This window comes from Aulonocara stuartgranti (genome assembly GCF_965226115.1).
Source record: "Aulonocara stuartgranti genome assembly, chromosome: 4".
NCBI lineage: Eukaryota > Metazoa > Chordata > Actinopteri > Cichliformes > Cichlidae > Aulonocara > Aulonocara stuartgranti.
Genome location: NC_138942.1, coordinates 126,947 through 154,571, shown reverse-complemented (window position 1 = coordinate 154,571; position 27,625 = coordinate 126,947). Strand labels below are relative to the sequence as shown.

At 46.7% G+C, this 27,625-nt stretch overlaps 6 protein-coding genes across 6 annotated transcripts; 1 reads left to right on the top strand and 5 right to left on the bottom strand.

Annotated features, from left to right (window-relative positions):
- Nucleotides 1-1,646: 1,646 nt before the first annotated feature.
- Nucleotides 1,647-24,052, bottom strand: LOC309705578 (uncharacterized protein; the record flags this gene model as incomplete). Its single annotated transcript, XM_082531501.1, has 8 exons — nucleotides 1,647-1,678; nucleotides 1,887-2,004; nucleotides 2,761-2,961; nucleotides 16,011-16,211; nucleotides 22,396-22,596; nucleotides 22,933-22,987; nucleotides 23,565-23,625; nucleotides 23,905-24,052. The coding sequence occupies 8 exons, from the start codon at nucleotides 24,050-24,052 to the stop codon at nucleotides 1,647-1,649; spliced, it is 1,017 nt and encodes a 338-aa protein (XP_082387627.1).
- LOC309705812 (cytosolic arginine sensor for mTORC1 subunit 2-like) lies at nucleotides 3,621-4,633 on the bottom strand. Its single transcript, XM_082531801.1, has one exon. The coding sequence runs from the start codon at nucleotides 4,481-4,483 to the stop codon at nucleotides 3,911-3,913; it is 573 nt and encodes a 190-aa protein (XP_082387927.1). The 5' UTR covers nucleotides 4,484-4,633; the 3' UTR covers nucleotides 3,621-3,910.
- LOC309704899 (thioredoxin-interacting protein-like) lies at nucleotides 4,898-6,440 on the bottom strand. The gene has a single exon (XM_082530388.1). The coding sequence runs from the start codon at nucleotides 6,417-6,419 to the stop codon at nucleotides 5,850-5,852; it is 570 nt and encodes a 189-aa protein (XP_082386514.1). The 5' UTR covers nucleotides 6,420-6,440; the 3' UTR covers nucleotides 4,898-5,849.
- Nucleotides 6,502-8,544, bottom strand: LOC309704897 (uncharacterized protein). The gene has a single exon (XM_082530386.1). The coding sequence runs from the start codon at nucleotides 7,511-7,513 to the stop codon at nucleotides 6,605-6,607; it is 909 nt and encodes a 302-aa protein (XP_082386512.1). The 5' UTR covers nucleotides 7,514-8,544; the 3' UTR covers nucleotides 6,502-6,604.
- LOC309704898 (uncharacterized protein) lies at nucleotides 8,615-9,694 on the bottom strand. Its single transcript, XM_082530387.1, has one exon. It carries the CDS (start codon nucleotides 9,641-9,643, stop codon nucleotides 8,735-8,737), a length of 909 nt encoding a protein of 302 aa, XP_082386513.1. The 5' UTR covers nucleotides 9,644-9,694; the 3' UTR covers nucleotides 8,615-8,734.
- On the top strand, nucleotides 10,664-26,629 carry LOC309705576 (uncharacterized protein; the record flags this gene model as incomplete). The annotated part of the gene is made up of 3 exons (XM_082531499.1): nucleotides 10,664-10,819; nucleotides 12,951-13,030; nucleotides 25,408-26,629. The coding sequence occupies 3 exons, from the start codon at nucleotides 10,664-10,666 to the stop codon at nucleotides 26,099-26,101; spliced, it is 930 nt and encodes a 309-aa protein (XP_082387625.1). The 3' UTR covers nucleotides 26,102-26,629.
- Nucleotides 26,630-27,625: the final 996 nt, after the last annotated feature.

Below are 27,625 nucleotides of genomic sequence, written 5' to 3'. Positions count from 1 at the left end.
TAAAGAACTCGTCCTCCTCATACTGCAGACTGTTTAGGAAACTTGGCTCAGAGCTGCAGAAGTTCTTGACTGTCGTACATTTGTGGTTAGTCTGATGAAACTCATTTTCAGTGTACTGACTGAAAGTGAACAGCGGGTCCTGACTCCACGTCTGTGGTAAAGGGTTAGGGTGTTGAAAAAAGATCAGGGAACCAGCAATCGCCGGTTCCTTGAGATGCACTCTCCACCGTGGGACAGGATGGTGGTACCCCTGCCCCAGTTCAAAAAATTGCCCATCTTGGGTTTACTAATTAAACGGCGCATAACCACAGGGCAACAAAGACAGTTGGCATTACTTGTTCAACCAGCTATTCTTATAAACCAGTAAAAAGCGTTGGCACTAACAGCACAACTGAGTTACCTCAAAACTACAGGAAGACAATAGTCCTAATGCTTCACAAGTCTGGGCACCACATACGTACATTTCTCAAAATAAAAAAGGATAGATGAGGCTGAAAAACAGCACCAAAGACAATATGGTAAAAATTTTATTAATTACATACAGTATTTATAGTTTTTTTATTGCACTCTCAAGTTAGTTTCAAAACAAACAATAGTGCAATTAACTATACACAAATAGAAAGGTACCATGCAACATACAAACAAGCGTAATACAAAGAAAAAACGTGTAGTTTGATTTTTCTTCTTTCCTTTTCATACAGCTTGGAGCTGCCTGCAGCTGCAGTAGAAAAAGCAAAGACCTGCTTCTGAGCAGGATACAGGGCAGACTGCAATGACTTGTCAAGGCCTTCCATGGTGAGAAAAAAAAATGAAAATTAGGCTGGTTATATTGCATGGGGCAGTGTAGCAGACAGTACTGGACTATTATCTTTACAAAGCATCTACTGTCTTAAATACTACACTAAGAAGACGTGTACAGCAGGAAAATGTTAATACAAGTGGAAAGAGTTGCATATAAATTAGGGAATCTGTCCGCATTTGGTTAATTTCTTCTTGTAAAAGCTTATTAAAATACGCACATCTTTGGTCCGTGCTCAAACCCACGACTTGGTGAAACTTTGGCTTCAGAATAACCAGTGAACACAAAGGAGGAGCTACATAAGATTTACACATAAGAGCTGCTTTAGGGAGCATCTACAGCTCTGATCAGTTAAAGCAAACTTCAAATGAATATATGTATGGGTCTGAAATTAAGACATAAAAGGAGCGTTGAAACAAAATAATACTAAGACAGCATCTGTGGCCTGATTAGAAAAGTGTTTCTTTAAAGTAGGGGCACTGTTCGATGATCCACATTGCCGACTGGGGCTGAGATTTTTATATTTATATATGTATAACATAAAAGCACCTTTTTTTTCAGCAGACTACAGCTGCATTAGGATATTTGTCAACATAAGCAAAATTACACACGTAAACCGCGTACACACACACACACACACACACACACACACACACACACACACACACACACTGTGAGGTCTGCAGTTCAAAATTTGAATCTCAGAGCTTGGTGTTTTTGTCTCCCTCCAGTGGACAAATGCAGGTATGATTAGGGTTGGTTAGGGTTAGGGGGTAATAGCCAGAATTTGACGGAATAAAATGGAATAACTGGGAAAGTAAGTGTCGTAGAGGGATGAAAGTTGTGTCTACGGGGGTGTTTCGGGGTGCTCCGGACACCCTGGTGAAGACCCCATGTCGATAGCACCAACGGTTCTGGACTTGGTGTAAATGGGTCCAAATTTGACGGAATAAAAAGGTCAAAGTGGCAGATAGGAGTGTCCGATCGGGCCGATTCCACCACCACTGTACTCAGCAGGCCCTGCCGGGTCGTTAGACACGCAGCATGGCAGGGATCGGTGACATAACATGTAGCAGTTTCCCTTCACAGAAGCGTCTGCAGCAGGTGGGTGGAGGAGGAGGCAGCAGAACCAGGCCTTTGGAGCACTGTGTCATCTCCTGGTCCTGATGCTTTGAATCTCCCTCTCTGTCTGTCTGTCTGTCTGTCTGTCTGTCACACACACACACACACACACACAGAAGCTGGTCAAGTGCTGTGCAACTGGGATTGCACCTGTCGTCCACAGGAGGGCGCCTAGCTGGGAAGTCCAGTACATTCCATATTAAAGTTGTTGCAAGTGCATTTTTTGTGTAAAAGACAGACACACACACACACACACACACACACACAGTAAGGTCTGAAGTGCAAAATTTGAATTACATTCCTTTGTATCTCTCCCTCTCTCTCTCTCTCTCTCTGTCAACACACACACACACACACACACACACACACACACACAGTAAGGTCTGAAGTGCAAAATTTGAATTACATTCCTTTGTATCTCTCCCTCTCTCTCTCTCTCTCTCTCTCTCTCTCTGTCTCTCTCTCTCTCTGTCAACACACACACACACACACACACACACACACACACACGCTCAATGGAGTATAAAATAAAGACCGGGGCAGTTCTCTCACTGGAGTCTCTTAGAGTGGAGGCTGCCCTTGCTAGCAAGAAGTTCTGTGTGTTTCTCTTCTCTGAGTCTTTACTGAAGAAGTGTTTTATAACATTTTCCTTAACAATTGACATGTGTTTTTTGTGTAAAAGAGAGAGAGACACACACACACACACACACACACACACACACACACACACACACTCAGCGGCTCAGAGATGAGGGAAAAACAACAGAAATCAGGATAGATTTTAATGTCAGGAGATGCCCTGTGATGCTGGGGCCATTGTGTAAGATTGGAATGTGTACCAGTGGCTGGTGGGTGGTCCTTGAAGGTCCCGGGAGGAGGCGGCGAGGAGGCAGCGGGTGGCTGGGCTTGAGCTGTGGATCAGGGACGTCATTAATTCTGCCTGGTGCTGCGTGTGCCCTGTGCAGCTTGGATGTCTGCCGCTGACGCTCTGTGGTTCCTGTTCTGCTGATCTCCTGGTCCACACACGGCTTCAGGGTGTACTGTACAAGCGGAGAAGAAATGCATCATTGGTTACCAAAATAAAACAGTGTCTTTCTGCCTGTGTCATTCTGTTTGGTTTCTTTGAGCGTTTGTTTCTTAAATACACAGCAAGTGTCACTCTCTCTCTCTCTCTCTCTGTCACACACACACACACACACACACACACCAAAGCAAACACACCAAAGCGCGCGCACACACACACACACACACACAGACACTGTGAGGTCTGCAGTTCAAAATTTGAATCTCAGAGCTTGGTGTTTTTGTCTCCCTCCAGTGGACAAATGCAGGTATGATTAGGGTTGGTTAGGGATGAGGAAAGGGCACGCTCACGACGAATGAAGTGGGCAGACGTCCCCCGTTCAAAAAATTGCCCATATAGGGTGATAATTGGCCAATGCGCATCGTTGGGCCTTCGCGACGTTTCGGCGTATTTGTGCCTTTTTCAAGCTGGCCCAACGTGTCTTCTGTTTCTGTTTCTTGCCTGTCTCGGCTTTTATATACTCTCTGTCTCCACCCACTTTGGGCTTTCTGTTTTCTTTCTTTTCTTTATATTTCTGTTTCTCTGTTTGTTCTTTAACTTTCTTCTATTTCTCAACTTGTACGTTTTCTTTTCTTATTTCTCAACTTGTACGTGTTCTTTTTCTTATTCTTTCTTTCTTTTCTTTATATTTCTGTTTCTCTGTTTGTTCTTTAACTTTCTTATATTTCTCAACTTGTACGTTTTCTTTTCTTATTTCTCAACTTGTACGTTTTCTTTTTCTTATTCTTTCTTTAACTTTTTCATTCTGTTTATATTTTTAATTTTTAAATGGCACCCCCTGCTTTATTGACATCCCGTCCTGTATTTTTCCTCTCTGGCACCCCCTTCTCATTTGTCCTTTCCAGTTCTACGGCTTTTACGTGTTTCTTCCATTTCTCAACTTGTACGTTTTTCTTTTTCTTATTTCACAACTTGTACGTTTTCTGTTTCTTATGACTGGATAAGGGGTGAATGATAGGACGGGGCACTAGTTTTGGTTTCACAAAGCCATTGGTCACCCCCAGATTGTGAGCAGCAACAGTCTCCCCGTTGACCACTCGAAACAAAGTGAATTCGGAAGACAGAGTGTGCATGACCATCGGGAGGTCTCGCTCTCGAACCAGGATGAAGTCCGTCTGATACGTCGACAGCATGAAAACAGAAATGTTGTGGTCGGCCAGTGGTGCGATGACTGATTTAGCGATTTTGGTGACTCCTATGGGTTGTGAAGTGGATGTGTTGCTACCTCCTGACACCACGTTAAGGGCCACCCACGTGGCGTCGGCAACGCTGATGTGCTCCGACTGGGGCAGCTCTTTAAATCCTTCCTCGTCGACGATGATGGTATAGTCCTCTGGAGTCTCTGTCAAACTGAAAAACTTGCATCTTGTTTTGGAGGCCAGGAAGGCGAGTTTTATTAATCCGTGAGTGCAAATCTGGATCCCTTCTTTCTCTATACTCGCCACTTTCAAGCTGTGCTCTAAAATATGAAGCTCCATCTTTTACGTCTTCTCATTTGAGGAAGGACTAAAATGGGTTAGGGTGGGGAAGATAATCCCTTCTCCGAAAGGAAAAGGAGCGTGCACGGTCCATCCCTCCCTGCGGCCCTCCGTACCCGTCCCAGAAGACTTGGCGGTCACGTTGGCGGCGGCGGCCATAGCGTACCACCGTCCAGCCGTCGTCCATGGCGTCCAGAATTTTTTTCTTCTTTTCTTTTTTCCAAAAAAAATTAAATGTGCTTCAAAAAATATTTATTTAATTTTAATGTGAACAAAAAACGCTTTCCAAAATGTGGAAAGGAAAAAGTCACGTAAAAACAGTAAACAACAAAAGAAGGTGTGCCAAAAAAAACTGTTTATTTAAAAATAAACACAAAAAACACAACGTTTCGACCGTACACGGTCTTCTTCAGGTGTGGCACACAGAAAACTGTAAGCTAGGTTAGCTGGCAACAGTTGGACTGGCAGAGATGTGCTCTCATCGAGTGCCGAGTGGAAAATGAGCTCCTGTGTGAGCTCCGCCTTTTATATTCTCCCCTCGGCTTTCATACAAAAACATCTGCACGTATCAAGAGCGTATTACAAACATATTTTCTCACAAATGAGTCATTAACAGTGATTTCCCTGCGCCCTGAAAGAACAGAAGTTGTGAATTCACAGAAGTGGAACTCTTAAATGAAATGTTGCCTGGGACAACTGCAGATCAGATACAAGGATCCTCAGATAAAGTGCGTTCCATCGAGAGCGTGTGGTATGGACGGCACTCGCAGTAATTAGCACCAGTCACCAAGCTGTGGTGACTGGTGGAAGTTGCATATCTCCACATCAAAAACATTGTTCAGTTGAACAGAGTCTTCTGGGCAGTAGGAGAGTCAAAAGCAACAATATAGGAATAAAGGACTTTTTTCAAACACTGGTAACACTACTGACATTTAAGGAAGAAATTTACATGCTGTGATTCTGAAAAGCAACAGTGTTCCCAACAATTTCGTAACAGCGATGCAAACTGAGTGGACTGGTAAAAGGATGTTTCCTTTTGAGTAGTCCTGTAAAAATACAGTCTTGGAGTGCAATGAGAAAAAGCCACGGTGCCACAGCAGGCCAGTGCTCGGCCCAGTAACAAAGTCATAGTGGCTGTAAATGGAGAGTCTCTGGAAAGGGCAGCTTATTCAGAAATGCAGCATATCACTGTGCCATCGGGCCTCAACATCTCTGGTCTGAGGAGCACGAGCAGGAAGACTCATAAGCGATGAAGCAGGTTGAAGGCAGCTGACATAACAAACGACCAACATTTCAGTCCACCTCCACACTCGTGCCTTTACTTCTCCATCCAACCTCCTCTGGAGTTCAGACCTTCTGCCTGTTTTCAAGTTTGGTCCTTAACAGGTGGACCACAGTTCCACGGTTCCCACTGGTGGACTTCAGCCGACCGGCAGCATGCGAGCATTGCCGTTGAACTCCTCCTCCGCCTCACAGTCCCATCTTTATGAACGCACCAGCCTTCCAGTACCCAGGGACCGTCAGGGATGAACATGCAGGTGACTTTCTTCTGCTTCATGCCACCTGCTGGAGACAGCAGGTCTGGGGTGTTGACATCCAGTGGCTCCTCCACCTCGAAACATTTCTTGCACTCTAGCACGGGCTGCTGCGGCCTCTCCATCAGGGCTTTGACACAGTACTGGACGTAGCCGAACTTCCCCTTGTATGACGACACCAGTTGCCCTTGCTGAGGGAGCTCGAATCCAAACGTGTACTCGTACTTGTTGCCAGGTCTCAACACCACAGAGCCGTCAGAGTCTGTGGGCTGGTCTTGCAGCCGCAGGACCGTTTCATGTCTGAGGTACTCGGCCTCCTGTCGGCACCGCTGCTTGCCTTTAGCGTACTCCACCTTGGCGCAGCCCAGACCCAGAAGCTTCAGCGCGGACACCCGCATCATTAGGGTTAGGGCGTTGGTTACGGCCCCGTCCCCCCTGGGGGGGACCGAGGAATGCGCGGTCCTTCCCTCCTGGGTTAGGATTATGGTGATAGCAGGCCACCAGGGGCCTGAGTGCACTGTCCATCAATGGGGGCCGGGAGGTGGAGACCCTGCCCAGCAGGTCCAAAAATTACCCATGTCTTGGGTTAGATCTTTCTTATCTCCGTCAGGACAAGTTCTGTGAGGTTTTCACACTCGCCTATTGAATCAGTCAGATGGGTCAGTCTGTTCTGGTCCACCTTCAGGATGGACAGCTGTTTCAGAGACCCTATGCTGTCCGGGACGACCTCCAGCAGGTTCTGTGTGAGCAGCAGGTCTGTGAGAGCCAGGAGGCCATTCAGCTCTGACGGGAGCTCCTCCAGACGATTCTCCGACACATCCAGACACACCAACCTACGAAGGTTTCCCAGCTCTGGTGGTAATGAGGACAACTGGTTACGGTCCAGCCACAGCTCCCTTAGGTTGGGGAGAGCGCCGAGGGTATCCGGCAAAACTTCCAGTTCATTGCTGCCCAGGTCCAGCTGTTCCAGTTTCACCAGGAAAGAGAGCGACGTGGGCAGAGACTTCAACAGGTTCTCCCTGAGCTCCAACGTCACCAGGTTGGCCAAATTTCCAATGTCATTGGGCAACATCTGTAATGACACATCATTGAGGGCCAGGTGAGCGAGCGCTCGGAGTTCAGTGAAACCATCCGGCAATCTGGAGAGGGGGTTTCCACTGAAGTCTGCAATCTCCAAGGCCCTGCAAAACTTAATGCTCTCTGGGATCTCAGAAATATCGTTCCTGGAGATGTCCAATTCCACCAGTTGCATGAAGTTAGCCACCTCAGGCGGGAGTCTCTGGATCTCATTGTCGCTCAGGCCAAGTTTCCGGAGGTTCAGTAGTCTGAAGAAAGGCTTTGGTAGCTCTTTGAGTTGATTGGCATCAAGGAGAAGCTCCTCCAAACTGCGGCTGTATCGAAATATTTCATCAGGAACCGTCTGCAAGTTGCAATGCCGCTTGTCCACCGACTCGACGTGGCGGTTGCAGCGCCACAGGGGGATACACTTCAGCATGTCCGGCCGCCGGAGGGGAGGGGGGTCTGGTTAGGGGGTTAGGATTATGGTGATAGCAGGCCACCCTTTCAGGGGCCTGAGTGCACTGTCCATCAATGGGGGCCGGGAGGTGGAGACCCTGCCCAGCGGGTCCAAAAATTACCCATGTCTTGGGTTCGATCTGCAATGAGCCATCGCGACGTTTCGGCATCGTAGTGCCTTCCTCAGGCTGGCTCAGGTCAGTACTGGTTGCAGGTAAGTGTTTTTCTCTCCCTTTTATACAGGTTTTACAGGTAAGTATTTCTTTTAATTTTCACCGCCATTTATTTAAGTTTTTACATTCCTTTTACTTAGGTTTTTGCAGGTAAGCACTTTTTTCTTCCTTTTATACAGGTTTTTTCCTTTAGGGTTGCAGGTAAGCATTTCTTTAATTCCTTTTATTTAGGGTTTGCAGGTAAGCACTTTTTTCTAACTTTTTTCTCTCCTTTTTCTTCAGGTATTGCAGGTAAGCATTTCTTTTAATTTTTCTTCCTTTTACTTAGGCTTTTTTTACTCCTTTTTTTTATGGATTTTGCATCTCCCAAAAACTTTTTTTTAATGATTTTCTCATATTCAAACATACTACAACAAGTCAAGTGTGAGAGGAAAAGCACATTTCCACCATTTTTGATTAGCCTTAAAGGGCAAGAACTACTGAATGGTTGCCTTTCTTCTTCTTCTTTTTTCCTTTTTTAATTTCACTTTTTACACTAGTGGTACAGCAAAATATATTTTTTTCAGCTGTTACTTTGACAACAGTTAAATGTGCAATAGAGAGCCTTCACAGTCCACATTTGTCTGGCCTCAGATGGGATGTGTTTTGTGTGTTAATGAGATCTGTGTGCAAAAGTCATGTATTCATTCATTCCTTTTTCCACCCAACAACTTTTCACTTCTTGTCCTGACACAAAGAACAGAAAATATAAGGCCTGAGTCTGAATTAGTGGTTTCTTAACTTTACAGTCCTGACTGTGTAGTGGAGCCACACTAGTTCTAGCTCTGCACTTCTTGTAACCCCCCCCCTGGTTAGGGTTAGGGTTTTAGGGCCAGGCAGGGGCATCTCCCACCCCCACGAGGCACGGGCTGGTTAGGATTATGGTGATAGCAGGCCACCCTTTCAGGGGCCTGAGTGCACTGTCCATCAATGGGGGCCGGGAGGTGGAGACCCTGCCCAGCGGGTCCAAAAATTACCCATGTCTTGGGTTAGATCTTTCTTATCTCCGTCAGGACAAGTTCTGTGAGGTTTTCACACTCGCCTATTGAATCAGTCAGATGGGTCAGTCTGTTCTGGTCCACCTTCAGGATGGACAGCTGTTTCAGAGACCCTATGCTGTCCGGGACGACCTCCAGCAGGTTCTGTGTGAGCAGCAGGTCTGTGAGAGCCAGGAGGCCATTCAGCTCTGACGGGAGCTCCTCCAGACGATTCTCCGACACATCCAGACACACCAACCTACGAAGGTTTCCCAGCTCTGGTGGTAATGAGGACAATTGGTTACGGTCCAGCCACAGCTCCCTTAGGTTGGGGAGAGCGCCGAGGGTATCCGGCAAAACTTCCAGTTCATTGCTGCCCAGGTCCAGCTGTTCCAGTTTCACCAGGAAAGAGAGCGACATGGGCAGAGACTTCAACAGGTTCTCCCTGAGCTCCAACGTCACCAGGTTGGCCAAATTTCCAATGTCATTGGGCAACATCTGTAATGACACATCATTGAGGGCCAGGTGAGCGAGCGCTCGGAGTTCAGTGAAACCATCCGGCAATCTGGAGAGGGGGTTTCCACTGAAGTCTGCAATCTCCAAGGCCCTGCAAAACTTAATGCTCTCTGGGATCTCAGAAATATCGTTCCTGGAGATGTCCAATTCCACCAGTTGCATGAAGTTAGCCACCTCAGGCGGGAGTCTCTGGATCTCATTGTCGCTCAGGCCAAGTTTCCGGAGGTTCAGTAGTCTGAAGAAAGGCTTTGGTAGCTCTTTGAGTTGATTGGCATCAAGGAGAAGCTCCTCCAAACTGCGGCTGTATCGAAATATTTCATCAGGAACCGTCTGCAAGTTGCAATGCCGCTTGTCCACCGACTCGACGTGGCGGTTGCAGCGCCACAGGGGGATACACTTCAGCATGTCCGGCCGCCGGAGGGGAGGGGGGTCTGGTTAGGGGGTTAGGGTTTAGGTGATAACAGGCCACCAAGGGCCTGAGTGCACTGTCCATCAATGGGGGCCGGGAGGTGGAGACCCTGCCCGGCGGTTCCAAAAATTACCCATGTCTTGGGTTTGAGAGCTAATGGGCTATCGCGAGACGTTTCGGCATAGAAGTGCCTTCTTCAGTCGAGCCCAGGTGAATAAGTGTTTTCCTTTTTGTTTCTTTCCTTTATACAGGCTTTATTTTAACAGGTAAGTTTTTTCTTTCCTTTATACAGGCTTTATTTTAACAGGTAAGTTTTTTTCTAGGGTTGTGCCCTCCCACCCCGATCGACTGGCAAACGTGGCCTGCCATCAGAGGGCTGCCGCCGGGCCCGGCACCTTCGCCGGCGCCTTCGGGCGGTCAGCTCCTCCGGCCCGCAGGCTCGCCTCTAGCGCTGGCCGGGGGTTACAGCGCGAAGGTCGAAGGGGGTGGTGGTTCTCGGACCCCGCCCTGTCCTCCCCACGCTTCCCCCCCCCCGCCAGACGCGATCGCTCGGTAGCGAGACCGAGACGCCCGGTCCGTCCCGGTGGTCATACCACGGCGGGCCTCGTCGCAGAGTGGGTAGGCAAACCCAGAGTTTGCCCACCCCGCGAGGGCGACGGGGCCCCGTCCGGCAAACACGGTTTCTCGAACCCTCGCCCCGGTCCACACGTGCATCCGGAAAGCCTCGCCCTGGTCGACAGGGCTCAGTAGCCCCGAGCGAGCGAGCGAGCGCGTGCGTGCGCGCCGCTGCCGCCGCCTGAGGGGCTACCTGGTTGATCCTGCCAGTAGCATATGCTTGTCTCAAAGATTAAGCCATGCAGGTCTAAGTACACGCGGCCGGTACAGTGAAACTGTGAATGGCTCATTAAATCAGTTATGGTTCCTTTGATCGCTCATCCGTTACTTGGATAACTGTGGCAATTCTAGAGCTAATACATGCAAACGAGCGCTGACCCTCCGAGAAGAAAGTCACCTGCATGTTCATCCCTGACGGTCAGGTGTCATTGAATGCAAAAATTGACCGGCGTGGATTCTGTGAAGGCGAAGAGATCTGCATCAATGCGAAGTTTGAGAACACCTGCTCCCGCATTGTTGTGCCCAAGGCTGCCATCATAGCCAAACACACCTACCAGGCAAACGGCCGCACCAAGATCCTACGCCAGAAGCATTTATTAGGATTGTCTCTTTATCTTTTTATGGCACCCCCTGTCTTTTTTGACATCCCGTCCTTTGTTCACTGTACTTTTGTTTATGGCACCCCCTTCCTTTAAATCCTTTCCGTGTGTATTTACATTATTTTCTTTGTTTTATCTTACGTGACTTCTTGTCTTTTTCTGTTTCTGTTTATCTTTCTTTCTTGTACGTGACTTCTTGTCTTTTTCTTTTTCTGACTACTTGTCTTTCTCTCTTGTACGTGACTTCTTGTCTTTTGCTTTTTCTGCTTATCTTTCTTTCTTGTACGTGACTTCTTGTCTTTTTCTTTTTCTACTTGTTTTTCTTTCTTACGTGACTTCTTGTCTTCGTTTTTTGTGTTAGGGACCCCCCTGTGGTTAGGGTTAGGGTAAGATAGAGGGCAGGGGCACCCCCAACCCCACGAGGCACTGGCTGGTTAGGTGTTAAGAAAAGAATCAGGCCACCAGCAAGCTGGTAGCCTGAGGTGCACGGGCCATCGATGGGGCCGGGTGGTGGTGTCCCTGCCCTGGTTCAAAAAATTGCCCATATCTAGGGTTTTAGTGCACATTTAGCATTCACTGGGCCGTTCGCGACGTTTCGGCATGTTTTTGCCTTCTTCAGGCCGACCCAGTGTGTCTTGTCTTTGTCTCTCTGTTTTCTGTTTGCCTCTCTTGGCCTTTTATACTCATGTTAGCTCCTCCCACTTGGGCTTTTTTAAGTTGACTGCTTGTCCTTTTCTTTTTCTGACTTCTTGTCTTTTTCTTTTTCTGCTTTTCTTTCTATTTTACGTGACTTCTTGTCTTTCATATCTTTAGTTTTCTTACTATTTTTCTCTTTGTTTTCCCCTTGTTTTTTCTTGTCTTTCTGTGTTTACTCCATATTCAGACAAGGCGAGCAGGAGAAAGAAAACCAGCTTTCTAGAAATTTTAGTGCAAATTGCTGGAGTCAGATACATTTATTAGGATTGTCTCTTTATCTTTTTATGGCACCCCCTGTCTTTTTTGACATCCCGTCCTTTGTTCACTGTACTTTTGTTTATGGCACCCCCTTCCTTTAAATCCTTTCCGTGTGTATTTACATTATTTTCTTTGTTTTATCTTACGTGACTTCTTGTCTTTTTCTGTTTCTGTTTATCTTTCTTTCTTGTACGTGACTTCTTGTCTTTTTCTTTTTCTGACTACTTGTCTTTCTCTCTTGTACGTGACTTCTTGTCTTTTGCTTTTTCTGCTTATCTTTCTTTCTTGTACGTGACTTCTTGTCTTTTTCTTTTTCTACTTGTTTTTCTTTCTTACGTGACTTCTTGTCTTCGTTTTTTGTGTTAGGGACCCCCCTGTGGTTAGGGTTAGGGTAAGATAGAGGGCAGGGGCACCCCCAACCCCACGAGGCACTGGCTGGTTAGGTGTTAAGAAAAGAATCAGGCCACCAGCAAGCTGGTAGCCTGAGGTGCACGGGCCATCGATGGGGCCGGGTGGTGGTGTCCCTGCCCTGGTTCAAAAAATTGCCCATATCTAGGGTTTTAGTGCACATTTAGCATTCACTGGGCCGTTCGCGACGTTTCGGCATGTTTTTGCCTTCTTCAGGCCGACCCAGTGTGTCTTGTCTTTGTCTCTCTGTTTTCTGTTTGCCTCTCTTGGCCTTTTATACTCTTGTTAGCTCCTCCCACTTGGGCTTTTTTAAGTTGACTGCTTGTCCTTTTCTTTTTCTGACTTCTTGTCTTTTTCTTTTTCTGCTTTTCTTTCTATTTTACGTGACTTCTTGTCTTTCATATCTTTAGTTTTCTTACTATTTTTCTCTTTGTTTTCCCCTTGTTTTTTCTTGTCTTTCTGTGTTTACTCCATATTCAGACAAGGCGAGCAGGAGAAAGAAAACCAGCTTTCTAGAAATTTTAGTGCAAATTGCTGGAGTCAGATACATTTATTAGGATTGTCTCTTTATCTTTTTATGGCACCCCCTGTCTTTTTTGACATCCCGTCCTTTGTTCACTGTACTTTTGTTTATGGCACCCCCTTCCTTTAAATCCTTTCCGTGTGTATTTACATTATTTTCTTTGTTTTATCTTACGTGACTTCTTGTCTTTTTCTGTTTCTGCAGCAGGTTGGTACAGGAGCAGGCACCAGAAGCAGGCCTGTGGAGCACTATGTCATCTGCTCGGCCTTGCTTCAGGATGCACTGTACAATTCGATAGCAAGACCTCATGGGTTACCACAAAAAAAACAGTGTCTTTCTGCCTCTGTCGTTCTCTTTGGTTTGTTTGAGCGCTTGTTTTTTAAATACACAGCAAGTGTCTCTCTCTCTCTCTCTCTCTGTCTGTCTCTCTGTCACACACACACACACACACACACACACACACACACAGAAGCAGAGCAGCTGCTGTGCCACTGGGATTGAACAAGAGGTGCTCCCTCTGCTGGCTCAATGCGGTACAAAGTGTCAGAAGGTGTTATACCGGCGAAAATAACATCTTTCAATTGCATGTTTGGTCCACAGGATGGCGCCTAGCAAGCAAGTCCTGTACATTGCATATTAAAAGTTGTTGCAAGTGCACTCACATGTATTTTTTGTGTAAAAGAGACACACACACACACACACACACACACACACACACACACACGCTCAATGGAGTATAAAATAAAGACCGGGGCAGTTCTCTCACTGGAGTCTCTTAGAGTGGAGGCTGCCCTTGCTAGCAAGAAGTTCTGTGTGTTTCTCTTCTCTGAGTCTTTACTGAAGAAGTGTTTTATAACATTTTCCTTAACAACTGACATGTGTTTTTTGTGTAAAAGAGAGAGAGACACACACACACACACACACACACACACACACACACACACACACACACTCAGCGGCTCAGAGATGAGGGAAAAACAACAGAAATCAGGATAGATTTTAATGTCAGGAGATGCCCTGTGATGCTGGGGCCATTGTGTAAGATTGGAATGTGTACCAGTGGCTGGTGGGTGGTCCTTGAAGGTCCCGGGAGGAGGCGGCGAGGAGGCAGCGGGTGGCTGGGCTTCGGCCTTGGCCCAGGAACGTCATTTATTCTGCGTGGTGCCGCGTGTGCCCTGTGCAGCTTCGATGTGTGCGGCTGACGCTCTGTGGTTCCTGTTCCTGTCATAAAAGGCCCTGTACAAGGGGATAAGAAATGCATCATTGGTTACCAAAATAAAACAGTGTCTTTCTGCCTGTGTCATTCTGTTTGGTTTCTTTGAGCGTTTGTTTCTTAAATACACAGCAAGTGTCACTCTCTCTCTCTCTCTCTCTGTCACACACACACACACACACACACCAAAGCACACACACCAAAGCGCGCACACACACACACACACACACCAAAGCGCGCACACACACACACACACACACACACACACACACAGACACAGACACTGTGAGGTTTGCAGTGCAAAATTTGAATTTTAGTGCATGGTGATTTGTCTCCCTCCAGTGGCCCACGGCAGGTATGATGAGGCTTAAATGATAGGTTATGGGGAAAAAGCCAGGAGAGGATGGGACAAAAGTGGAATAACTGAAAAAGTAAGAGGTGTAGAGGGCTGATGTTGGTGTCTAGGTGGGGGTTTTGGTGGGTGCCGGACGCTGTGGCGAAGAGGCCACGCCGATGGCTTCTTCGGTTCTGGAGATATGGCGAATCGGACCAAAAAGGATGGGACAAAACGGTCCCAGTCGGAGAAAGGAAGGTGCAGAGGGCCTGGGTCCACCACCACTGTACTCAGCAGGCCCTGCCGGGTCGTTCGACACGCAGCATGGCAGGGATCGGTGACATAACATGTAGCAGTTTCCCTTCACAGAAGCGTCTGCAGCAGGTGGGTGGAGGAGGAGGCAGCAGAACCAGGCCTTTGGAGCACTGTGTCATCTCCTGGTCCTGATGCTTTGAATCTCCCTCTCTGTCTGTCTGTCTGTCTGTCTGTCACACACACACACACACACACACACACACACACACACACACACACACACAGAAGCTGGTCAAGTGCTGTGCAACTGGGATTGCACCTGTCGTCCACAGGAGGGCGCCTAGCTGGGAAGTCCAGTACATTCCATATTAAAGTTGTTGCAAGTGCATTTTTTGTGTAAAAGACAGACACACACACACACACACACACACACACACACACACACACACACACAGTAAGGTCTGAAGTGCAAAATTTGAATTACATTCCTTTGTATCTCTCCCTCTCTCTCTCTCTCTCTCTGTCTCTCTCTCTCTCTCTCTGTCAACACACACACACACACACACACACACTCACACACACCAAAGCACACAGACAGAAGCTGGTCACAACTGCTGTGCAACTGGGATTGAACCAGGGGGGCTCCCTCTGCTGGCTCAATGCGGTACAAAGTGTCAGAAGCTGTTAGATATCTGCTTTTGACAATCAATTGCACCTGTCATCCACAGGAGGGCGCCTAGCTGGGAAGTCCAGTACATTCCATATTAAAGTTGTTGCAAGTGCATTTTTTGTGTAAAAGACAGACACACACACACACACACACACACACACACACACACACACACACACACACACACACAGAGTAAGGTCTGAAGTGCAAAATTTGAATTACATTCCTTTGTATCTCTCCCTCTCTCTCTCTCTCTCTCTCTCTCTCTGTCAACACACACACACACACACACACACACACACACACACACACACACACACACACACACACACACACACACACACACTGTAAGGTCTGAAGTGCAAAATTTGAATTACATTCCTTTGTATCTCTCCCTCTCTCTCTCTCTCTCTCTCTCTGTCAACACACACACACACACACACACACGCACACACACACGCTCAATGGAGTATAAAATAAAGACCGGGGCAGTTCTCTCACTGGAGTCTCTTAGAGTGGAGGCTGCCCTTGCTAGCAAGAAGTTCTGTGTGTTTCTCTTCTCTGAGTCTTTACTGAAGAAGTGTTTTATAACATTTTCCTTAACAACTGACATGTGTTTTTTGTGTAAAAGAGAGAGAGACACACACACACACACACACACACACACACACACACACACACTCACACTCACAGGCTCAGAGATGAGGGAAAAACAACAGAAATCAGGATAGATTTTAATGTCAGGAGATGCCCTGTGATGCTGGGGCCATTGTGTAAGATTGGAATGTGTACCAGTGGCTGGTGGGTGGTCCTTGAAGGTCCCGGGAGGAGGCGGCGAGGAGGCAGCGGGTGGCTGGGCTTGAGCTGTGGATCAGGGACGTCATTAATTCTGCCTGGTGCTGCGTGTGCCCTGTGCAGCTTGGATGTCTGCCGCTGACGCTCTGTGGTTCCTGTTCTGCTGATCTCCTGGTCCACACACGGCTTCAGGGTGTACTGTACAAGGGGAGAAGAAATGCATCATTGGTTACCAAAATAAAACAGTGTCTTTCTGCCTGTGTCATTCTGTTTGGTTTCTTTGAGCGTTTGTTTCTTAAATACACAGCAAGTGTCACTCTCTCTCTCTCTCTGTCACACACACACACACACACACACACACACACACACACACACACACACACACACACACACACACACACAGACACTGTGAGGTCTGCAGTTCAAAATTTGAATCTCAGAGCTTGGTGTTTTTGTCTCCCTCCAGTGGACAAATGCAGGTATGATGAGGGTTGGTTAGGTTAGGTTAGGGGGTAATAGCCAGAGCTTGACGGAATAAAATGGAATAACTGGGAAAGTAAGTGTCGTAGAGGGATGAAAGTGGTGTCTACGGGGGGGTTTCGGGGTGCTCCGGACACCCTGGTGAAGACCCCATGTCGATAGCACCAACGGTTCTGGACTTGGTGTAAATGGGTCCAAATTTGACGGAATAAAAAGGTCAAAGTGGCAGATAGGAGTGTCCGATCGGGCCGATTCCACCACCACTGTACTCAGCAGGCCCTGCCGGGTCGTTCGACACGCAGCATGGCAGGGATCGGTGACATAACATGTAGCAGTTTCCCTTCACAGAAGCGTCTGCAGCAGGTGGGTGGAGGAGGAGGCAGCAGAACCAGGCCTTTGGAGCACTGTGTCATCTCCTGGTCCTGATGCTTTGAATCTCCCTCTCTGTCTGTCTGTCTGTCTGTCTGTCACACACACACACACACACACACAGAAGCTGGTCAAGTGCTGTGCAACTGGGATTGCACCTGTCGTCCACAGGAGGGCGCCTAGCTGGGAAGTCCAGTACATTCCATATTAAAGTTGTTGCAAGTGCATTTTTTGTGTAAAAGACAGACACACACACACACACACACACACACACACACACACAGTAAGGTCTGAAGTGCAAAATTTGAATTACATTCCTTTGTATCTCTCCCTCTCTCTCTCTCTCTCTCTCTCTCTCTCTCTCTGTCTCTCTCTCTCTCTCTCTGTCAACACACACACACACACACACACACTCACACACACCAAAGCACACAGACAGAAGCTGGTCACAACTGCTGTGCAACTGGGATTGAACCAGGGGGGCTCCCTCTGCTGGCTCAATGCGGTACAAAGTGTCAGAAGCTGTTAGATATCTGCTTTTGACAATCAATTGCACCTGTCATCCACAGGAGGGCGCCTAGCTGGGAAGTCCAGTACATTCCATATTAAAGTTGTTGCAAGTGCATTTTTTGTGTAAAAGACAGACACACACACACACACACACACACACACACTGTAAGGTCTGAAGTGCAAAATTTGAATTACATTCCTTTGTATCTCTCCCTCTCTCTCTCTCTCTCTCTCTCTCTCTGTCTCTCTCTCTCTCTCTCTCTCTGTCAACACACACACACACACACACACACACACACACACACACACACACACACACACACACACTGTAAGGTCTGAAGTGCAAAATTTGAATTACATTCCTTTGTATCTCTCCCTCTCTCTCTCTCTCTCTGTCTCTCTCTCTCTCTCTCTGTCAACACACACACACACACACACACGCACACACACACGCTCAATGGAGTATAAAATAAAGACCGGGGCAGTTCTCTCACTGGAGTCTCTTAGAGTGGAGGCTGCCCTTGCTAGCAAGAAGTTCTGTGTGTTTCTCTTCTCTGAGTCTTTACTGAAGAAGTGTTTTATAACATTTTCCTTAACAACTGACATGTGTTTTTTGTGTAAAAGAGAGAGAGACACACACACACACACACACACACACACACACACACACACACACACACTCACACTCAGCGGCTCAGAGATGAGGGAAAAACAACAGAAATCAGGATAGATTTTAATGTCAGGAGATGCCCTGTGATGCTGGGGCCATTGTGTAAGATTGGAATGTGTACCAGTGGCTGGTGGGTGGTCCTTGAAGGTCCCAGGAGGAGGCGGCGAGGAGGCAGCGGGTGGCTGGGCTTCGGCCTTGGCCCAGGAACGTCATTTATTCTGCGTGGTGCCGCGTGTGCCCTGTGCAGCTTCGATGTGTGCGGCTGACGCTCTGTGGTTCCTGTTCCTGTCATAAAAGGCCCTGTACAAGGGGATAAGAAATGCATCATTGGTTACCAAAATAAAACAGTGTCTTTCTGCCTGTGTCATTCTGTTTGGTTTCTTTGAGCGTTTGTTTCTTAAATACACAGCAAGTGTCACTCTCTCTCTCTCTCTCTCTGTCACACACACACACACACACACACACCAAAGCACACACACCAAAGCGCGCACACACACACACACACACACACACACCAAAGCGCGCACACACACACACACACAGACACAGACACTGTGAGGTTTGCAGTGCAAAATTTGAATTTTAGTGCATGGTGATTTGTCTCCCTCCAGTGGCCCACGGCAGGTATGATGAGGCTTAAATGATAGGTTATGGGGAAAAAGCCAGGAGAGGATGGGACAAAAGTGGAATAACTGAAAAAGTAAGAGGTGTAGAGGGCTGATGTTGGTGTCTAGGTGGGGGTTTTGGTGGGTGCCGGACGCTGTGGCGAAGAGGCCACGCCGATGGCTTCTTCGGTTCTGGAGATATGGCGAATCGGACCAAAAAGGATGGGACAAAACGGTCCCAGTCGGAGAAAGGAAGGTGCAGAGGGCCTGGGTCCACCACCACTGTACTCAGCAGGCCCTGCCGGGTCGTTCGACACGCAGCATGGCAGGGATCGGTGACATAACATGTAGCAGTTTCCCTTCACAGAAGCGTCTGCAGCAGGTGGGTGGAGGAGGAGGCAGCAGAACCAGGCCTTTGGAGCACTGTGTCATCTCCTGGTCCTGATGCTTTGAATCTCCCTCTCTGTCTGTCTGTCTGTCTGTCTGTCACACACACACACACACACACACACACACACACACACACACACAGAAGCTGGTCAAGTGCTGTGCAACTGGGATTGCACCTGTCGTCCACAGGAGGGCGCCTAGCTGGGAAGTCCAGTACATTCCATATTAAAGTTGTTGCAAGTGCATTTTTTGTGTAAAAGACAGACACACACACACACACACACACACACACACACACACACACACACACAGTAAGGTCTGAAGTGCAAAATTTGAATTACATTCCTTTGTATCTCTCCCTCTCTCTCTCTCTCTCTCTCTCTCTCTCTCTCTCTCTCTCTCTGTCAACACACACACACACACACACACTCACACACACCAAAGCACACAGACAGAAGCTGGTCACAACTGCTGTGCAACTGGGATTGAACCAGGGGGGCTCCCTCTGCTGGCTCAATGCGGTACAAAGTGTCAGAAGCTGTTAGATATCTGCTTTTGACAATCAATTGCACCTGTCATCCACAGGAGGGCGCCTAGCTGGGAAGTCCAGTACATTCCATATTAAAGTTGTTGCAAGTGCATTTTTTGTGTAAAAGACAGACACACACACACACACACACACACACACACACACACTGTAAGGTCTGAAGTGCAAAATTTGAATTACATTCCTTTGTATCTCTCCTCTCTCTCTCTCTCTCTCTCTCTCTCTGTCTCTCTCTCTCTCTCTCTCTCTCTGTCAACACACACACACACACACACACACACACACACTGTAAGGTCTGAAGTGCAAAATTTGAATTACATTCCTTTGTATCTCTCCCTCTCTCTCTCTCTCTCTCTCTCTCTGTCTCTCTCTCTCTCTCTCTCTCTCTGTCAACACACACACACACACACACACACACACACACACACACTCAATGGAGTATAAAATAAAGACCGGGGCAGTTCTCTCACTGGAGTCTCTTAGAGTGGAGGCTGCCCTTGCTAGCAAGAAGTTCTGTGTGTTTCTCTTCTCTGAGTCTTTACTGAAGAAGTGTTTTATAACATTTTCCTTAACAACTGACATGTGTTTTTTGTGTAAAAGAGAGAGAGACACACACACACACACACACACACACACACACACACACACACACACACACACTCACACTCAGCGGCTCAGAGATGAGGGAAAAACAACAGAAATCAGGATAGATTTTAATGTCAGGAGATGCCCTGTGATGCTGGGGCCATTGTGTAAGATTGGAATGTGTACCAGTGGCTGGTGGGTGGTCCTTGAAGGTCCCGGGAGGAGGCGGCGAGGAGGCAGCGGGTGGCTGGGCTTCGGCCTTGGCCCAGGAACGTCATTTATTCTGCGTGGTGCCGCGTGTGCCCTGTGCAGCTTCGATGTGTGCGGCTGACGCTCTGTGGTTCCTGTTCCTGTCATAAAAGGCCCTGTACAAGGGGATAAGAAATGCATCATTGGTTACCAAAATAAAACAGTGTCTTTCTGCCTGTGTCATTCTGTTTGGTTTCTTTGAGCGTTTGTTTCTTAAATACACAGCAAGTGTCACTCTCTCTCTCTCTCTCTCTGTCACACACACACACACACACCAAAGCACACACACCAAAGCGCGCACACACACACACACACACACACACACCAAAGCGCGCACACACACACACACACACACACACACACACAGACACAGACACTGTGAGGTTTGCAGTGCAAAATTTGAATTTTAGTGCATGGTGATTTGTCTCCCTCCAGTGGCCCACGGCAGGTATGATGAGGCTTAAATGATAGGTTATGGGGAAAAAGCCAGGAGAGGATGGGACAAAAGTGGAATAACTGAAAAAGTAAGAGGTGTAGAGGGCTGATGTTGGTGTCTAGGTGGGGGTTTTGGTGGGTGCCGGACGCTGTGGCGAAGAGGCCACGCCGATGGCTTCTTCGGTTCTGGAGATATGGCGAATCGGACCAAAAAGGATGGGACAAAACGGTCCCAGTCGGAGAAAGGAAGGTGCAGAGGGCCTGGGTCCACCACCACTGTACTCAGCAGGCCCTGCCGGGTCGTTCGACACGCAGCATGGCAGGGATCGGTGACATAACATGTAGCAGTTTCCCTTCACAGAAGCGTCTGCAGCAGGTGGGTGGAGGAGGAGGCAGCAGAACCAGGCCTTTGGAGCACTGTGTCATCTCCTGGTCCTGATGCTTTGAATCTCCCTCTCTGTCTGTCTGTCTGTCTGTCTGTCACACACACACACACACACACAGAAGCTGGTCAAGTGCTGTGCAACTGGGATTGCACCTGTCGTCCACAGGAGGGCGCCTAGCTGGGAAGTCCAGTACATTCCATATTAAAGTTGTTGCAAGTGCATTTTTTGTGTAAAAGACAGACACACACACACACACACACACACACACACACACACACACACACACAGTAAGGTCTGAAGTGCAAAATTTGAATTACATTCCTTTGTATCTCTCCCTCTCTCTCTCTCTCTCTCTCTCTCTCTCTCTCTCTCTGTCAACACACACACACACACACACACTCACACACACCAAAGCACACAGACAGAAGCTGGTCACAACTGCTGTGCAACTGGGATTGAACCAGGGGGGCTCCCTCTGCTGGCTCAATGCGGTACAAAGTGTCAGAAGCTGTTAGATATCTGCTTTTGACAATCAATTGCACCTGTCATCCACAGGAGGGCGCCTAGCTGGGAAGTCCAGTACATTCCATATTAAAGTTGTTGCAAGTGCATTTTTTGTGTAAAAGACAGACACACACACACACACACACACACACACACACACACTGTAAGGTCTGAAGTGCAAAATTTGAATTACATTCCTTTGTATCTCTCCCTCTCTCTCTCTCTCTCTCTCTCTCTGTCTCTCTCTCTCTCTCTCTCTCTCTGTCACCACACACACACACACACACACACACACACACACACACTCAATGGAGTATAAAATAAAGACCGGGGCAGTTCTCTCACTGGAGTCTCTTAGAGTGGAGGCTGCCCTTGCTAGCAAGAAGTTCTGTGTGTTTCTCTTCTCTGAGTCTTTACTGAAGAAGTGTTTTATAACATTTTCCTTAACAACTGACATGTGTTTTTTGTGTAAAAGAGAGAGAGACACACACACACACACACACACACACACACACACACACACACACACACACACACACACTCACACTCAGCGGCTCAGAGATGAGGGAAAAACAACAGAAATCAGGATAGATTTTAATGTCAGGAGATGCCCTGTGATGCTGGGGCCATTGTGTAAGATTGGAATGTGTACCAGTGGCTGGTGGGTGGTCCTTGAAGGTCCCGGGAGGAGGCGGCGAGGAGGCAGCGGGTGGCTGGGCTTGAGCTGTGGATCAGGGACGTCATTAATTCTGCCTGGTGCTGCGTGTGCCCTGTGCAGCTTGGATGTCTGCCGCTGACGCTCTGTGGTTCCTGTTCTGCTGATCTCCTGGTCCACACACGGCTTCAGGGTGCACTGTACAAGCGGAGAAGAAATGCATCATTGGTTACCAAAATAAAACAGTGTCTTTCTGCCTGTGTCATTCTGTTTGGTTTCTTTGAGCGTTTGTTTCTTAAATACACAGCAAGTGTCACTCTCTCTCTCTCTGTCACACACACACACACACACACACCAAAGCACACACACCAAAGCACACACACACACACACACACACACACACACACACACACACACACACACACTGTGTATCATCACTGATTTCTATAATCCACATAATCCAGATTCGATTTGGTGCAATTTTTACTCAGAAAGTGAGAGATCTTATAATTCTGATCATTTATCAGTACTGACACTAAACTTTATCAGAGATGTGACCATCACAGCACATGCCGTTGTGTCAAAGTAACTGAGAATAAAAAAATAAAAAAATAAAAACATAAAGGAGATTTTCCTGGCATGGATTTTATAGCAGATAACCTTAAAAATATTCTGCAATTATACCTAATTTGAAAAAGTTTACATTTCTTCAGTATTAAACAGCAGAAATTAAGCTTTATTATCCGACGTCATTTACAAAGGAAAGAAAAGACAGCGGCCGCCAGCGCTGTAAACAACGGTAGACTGATGGGTAATAAGCGAATGAGTAATGCAGAAAACACATGTTTGAGATGGGAAACTTTTCTTGAAGTTTCTCTCACAGTTCACGCACAGCTGTGGGTTTTATCGTGTTGGAAGCAAAACAGCAAAAGTAAGAAGGAATTAAGGATGATATTAGCCCCCACGCCGACTAAGCTAATTCTGATGCGTCGGTCCGCTCTGTTTACGTCTTCGTGTGGAATGCGTTTCCTGCTCTCATTTGCTGGTTGTTGTTGAAATAGTTTTGTGAGCTTTAACCTGAGATTCTGGCGTTTCTGGTAAAACACATTTATATTCATTCAATTCAGGATTTAATGAATCGATATCGCTTCATTCAAGCTACTCACCCGTCTCTATCCACCTCCACGTCCAGCTCGACCACGGACAGAGGTCCCGCCCCGACTATCTCTGATTGGTTTAGACCACGAAGGGGAATGACGTGTGTCTGTTGTTGAACACATGGACGTCTGTCGCTTGGCGAGCGATCGGGTGGTTTAGCGAGTGTCAGCCTCTTAAGTTTAAGACAAGCCCGGCTGCTTTTTAAGCGACGCGGCGCTAGCTACCCAGCTAGCTCAGTACACAGGAACTACTTCCGGTAGTTATACAAAATAAAAGCGTCCCCCCGCCGTTGATATATACCTTGGCTTTACATTAATTGTGAGAAAACAAAACAAACAAATAACTCACCGTTGAGTCGATTGTGAGGTAGTGTAAAGACGAATGAATCGGCTGGGTTATTGCACGCTGTCAACTGGTCTGTAGTGTAGGATTTGTCGATATCTGACAAGTATGCCAACCACAGGGACACAGCGGCCGCCTCCATTACTCCCGACATACCACTAGAGTGAGCCAGCACACCACAAATGAAGTTTTCTTGTTCTCCATTCATTTCAATGGGAAAAAACTTGCATTAAAATATTCATATTTAAAAAACTATAGAAGTAATAAACACCAAAAGTCATAGCAACTCATTCCAGCTCCAGCCGCACACAATGATATATCATATGTGAACCTTGTCTCAAAACTGTGGGGCGAGTTAAGGTCCAAAATAAACACCAAAAGTCATAGCAATTAGATGGAGTCATTGCTTTGGCAATGACTCCATCTAATGGTTAAATTTCTGAACTGCAGGCTCAGTAAGTAAGTAAGTAAGTAAACTTTATTTATTAAGCGCTTTTCACAGACAGACATTCACAAAGCAGCAGTGATGAGACGCAGGTCTTGCGTCCATGACTGCCCTCGCGAGTTAAAGACAGCTGCAGTGTTTGTGTTTTCTAACTCAGGTGTCTCAGCTGAAGAACTGCGGGGTGATTTTAAGAAATCCCCTGTCAATTGGTTATGAGCAAAAATTGTTTCTATAAAAAAAAAAAACAAAAAAAAAAAAAAACCAGTTTCAACCGTAACGTGAAGTACACATTTTATTATTTTTTTCCTTTTAGTGAAAGGAAACAGCCGTCGCCGGTATGCTAGTGCGCACGCTCCACCCCCTCCTACGCCTCTTTCCCCCCTTCTTTTTGCTTTGTAAATAAACAGAAATGTGACTTTTGCTTCATAAACAGTTTGACAAACAAGTGGTGCCTGCAGGGTGTATATTCATGGTATAACCGGCATAAACACAGCCTCACTTCGTGTGTGATTGTGCAGGAAATACAACTGTGCGCTCAGCTTCGAAAAAGGACCGCATCTATCCATTTATCCTCATACCTCACCTCTATGTATGTGCTCTCTTTGAGCGCAGGTGCGGCTCTTTGCTGTGACACATCTCTAATGTAGTCTAGACGCTCCGGCGCCAGGGGTCATCGGGTGACACACACACACACACACACACAAACAACAAGTAACACAACATGGACCATGAACTCTGCGTGACTCAACTATACCAAGACAGTTCACCTATTACGAGCCTTTAAAGTAAGCTTATTGCTAAATAGTCTTGATATTTAATCAACAGGTAAGGTAACACCTGATTCTGTTCACATGGACGGAGTTTTTTCAGTGCTAAATAGTCTGCACATCCCGGCTCTTATTATTTATTTTGCTGCGTTATTTTGCAAAATTATCTAATCTAAAAATAAACTACATAAATGAGTGCGATGCAATATTTTGCTCTTGGTGTTTTCAGTCCTTTATGTCCATCTTATGTGTCCTTTTTTTCTGTTATCAATCAACCAACCGATCATTCGATTAAAGGCCTGTCAACGGGCTTCGTAAAGGTTCTTTTAAGGTCACCAGAAAGCTACATAAAAGACTGCACCTGCACCTGCACCAAAGTTCTTTTTTTTTTCTCTCTATCTCCGAACATTGTTGCATTTTAAAACCTTCTTCAGTGAGCTATAAATATGAGGCGCTCCAAACACACTCTCAGTTTTACTTCTGCCAAAAAATGACCACAATGCCGAGACAACTGGAGGTCCAGAACTCGATCCTCACTGGTGGGGACAGCTTTAACATGTGGCACGACTACATGAATCTGAGCCAAGTGTTCGAGAAACTGTGCAGCAACCGTGAGGTTGATAACCGAGACACCGAGCGTCCAAAGAAGGGACAAGCGCCCCCTTGGAGTAAGGTCCACACTTCCACTCGGGGGAAGAAATCCTCCAAAAACTCATCACAGTCCAGTCCGACCAGCAGCGCGTCGGACACCAGCAGCAGCGCCTCATCCTCGGACTACTGCCGCTTATGCAAGCAGAACGGGGAGACTCCGAGGGTGTACCTATCTCACAAGCTCAAATCAGACGACGGGATAGTTTTCTGCCCCGTCCTCCGGAACTACACTTGCCCGATCTGCGAAGCCACCGGTGACAGCGCTCACACACGCAAGTACTGCCCGCAGATGAAGTGCGAGGCTGCTGGGAGGATGCAGACGGTAGGCAAGTTCTGGTAGCTGCTGAAAACTGAAGCTGCGAGAAACTGTACATATTTACCGAACTGTTTGGGGTATGTGTTCGTGTTGGCAGAGACCGTTTCAGTTCCAAAGACTGTTTCAAGTTTGACTGTCAAACACTCCGCTGCAGTCTGCAGCAAGGAGCTCTCATCCAGCACATCTGTGGAGCCCCGAGCCGGGGTGAGCGCTCTCAAACCTCGGAAAAAATTAAACTCTTTAAAGTCCTCGAGTGTTTATTGTTGTTGTTATTGTTGTTGTTGTTGTTTAATATGATACAATTTCGGGGGTACTTCATAGGTCACAAGTGAAACACTAAAGTGGCTAACCTTTCTGTGGAATTAAATAGATTTCTAAAAATGTGCCCATAGTGTCAGTGCGCGAGTCTTTTAGTTAAAATGCAAATGCTATATTATCCCTCATGTCAGACAGATTATTCGACAAAAACGTCAGTATTTTGTCTTTTTTTTTTTTTTTTTTTGGTATTATAGAAAATTTTTAACTCACATGCAACTATTCCACTTGAAGTTACAGATGTACCTGAACTCACCAGAGAACATGCGTCATAAAAAAATAATTAAATTAAATTAAAAGTAACACTTCAAGGCAAAAGTGAAACGATTATGTGAAGTGAGAAATTGAATTAAGGTTCAATAGTTTTAGTTTCAAAATAGAGGGGCTGGGGAAATACAGTATACAAGGTCAAAACAGAGTTTGTACAAGTTTGTACAAAGACAGCTGCAGTGTTTGTGTTTTCTAACTCAGGTGTCTCAGCTGAAGAACTGCGGGGTGATTTTAAGAAATCCCCTGTCAATTGGTTATGAGCAAAAATTGTTTCTATAAAATAAAAATAAAAAAAAACACAAAAAAAACCCCAGTTTCAACCGTAACGTGAAGTACACATTTTATTATTTTTTTCCTTTTAGTGAAAGGAAACAGCCGTCGCCGGTATGCTAGTGCGCACGCTCCACCCCCTCCTACGCCTCTTTCCCCCCCTTCTTTTTGCTTTGTAAATAAACAGAAATGTGACTTTTGCTTCATAAACAGTTTGACAAACAAGTGGTGCCTGCAGGGTGTATATTCATGGTATAACCGGCATAAACACAGCCTCACTTCGTGTGTGATTGTGCAGGAAATACAACTGTGCGCTCAGCTTCGAAAAAGGACCGCATCTATCCATTTATCCTCATACCTCACCTCTATGTATGTGCTCTCTTTGAGCGCAGGTGCGGCTCTTTGCTGTGACACATCTCTAATGTAGTCTAGACGCTCCGGCGCCAGGGGTCATCGGGTGACACACACACACACACACAAACAACAAGTAACACAACATGGACCATGAACTCTGCGTGACTCAACTATACCAAGACAGTTCACCTATTACGAGCCTTTAAAGTAAGCTTATTGCTAAATAGTCTTGATATTTAATCAACAGGTAAGGTAACACCTGATTCTGTTCACATGGACGGAGTTTTTTCAGTGCTAAATAGTCTGCACATCCCGGCTCTTATTATTTATTTTGCTGCG

What these genes read in the sequence shown, in the direction of transcription:
- LOC309705812 (XM_082531801.1), bottom strand. Translation starts at nt 4,483, where the DNA reads ATGGAGCTTCATATTTTAGAGCACAGCTTGAAAGTGGCGAGTATAGAG.
- LOC309704899 (XM_082530388.1), bottom strand. Translation starts at nt 6,419, where the DNA reads ATGATGCGGGTGTCCGCGCTGAAGCTTCTGGGTCTGGGCTGCGCCAAG.
- LOC309704897 (XM_082530386.1), bottom strand. Translation starts at nt 7,513, where the DNA reads ATGCTGAAGTGTATCCCCCTGTGGCGCTGCAACCGCCACGTCGAGTCG.
- LOC309704898 (XM_082530387.1), bottom strand. Translation starts at nt 9,643, where the DNA reads ATGCTGAAGTGTATCCCCCTGTGGCGCTGCAACCGCCACGTCGAGTCG.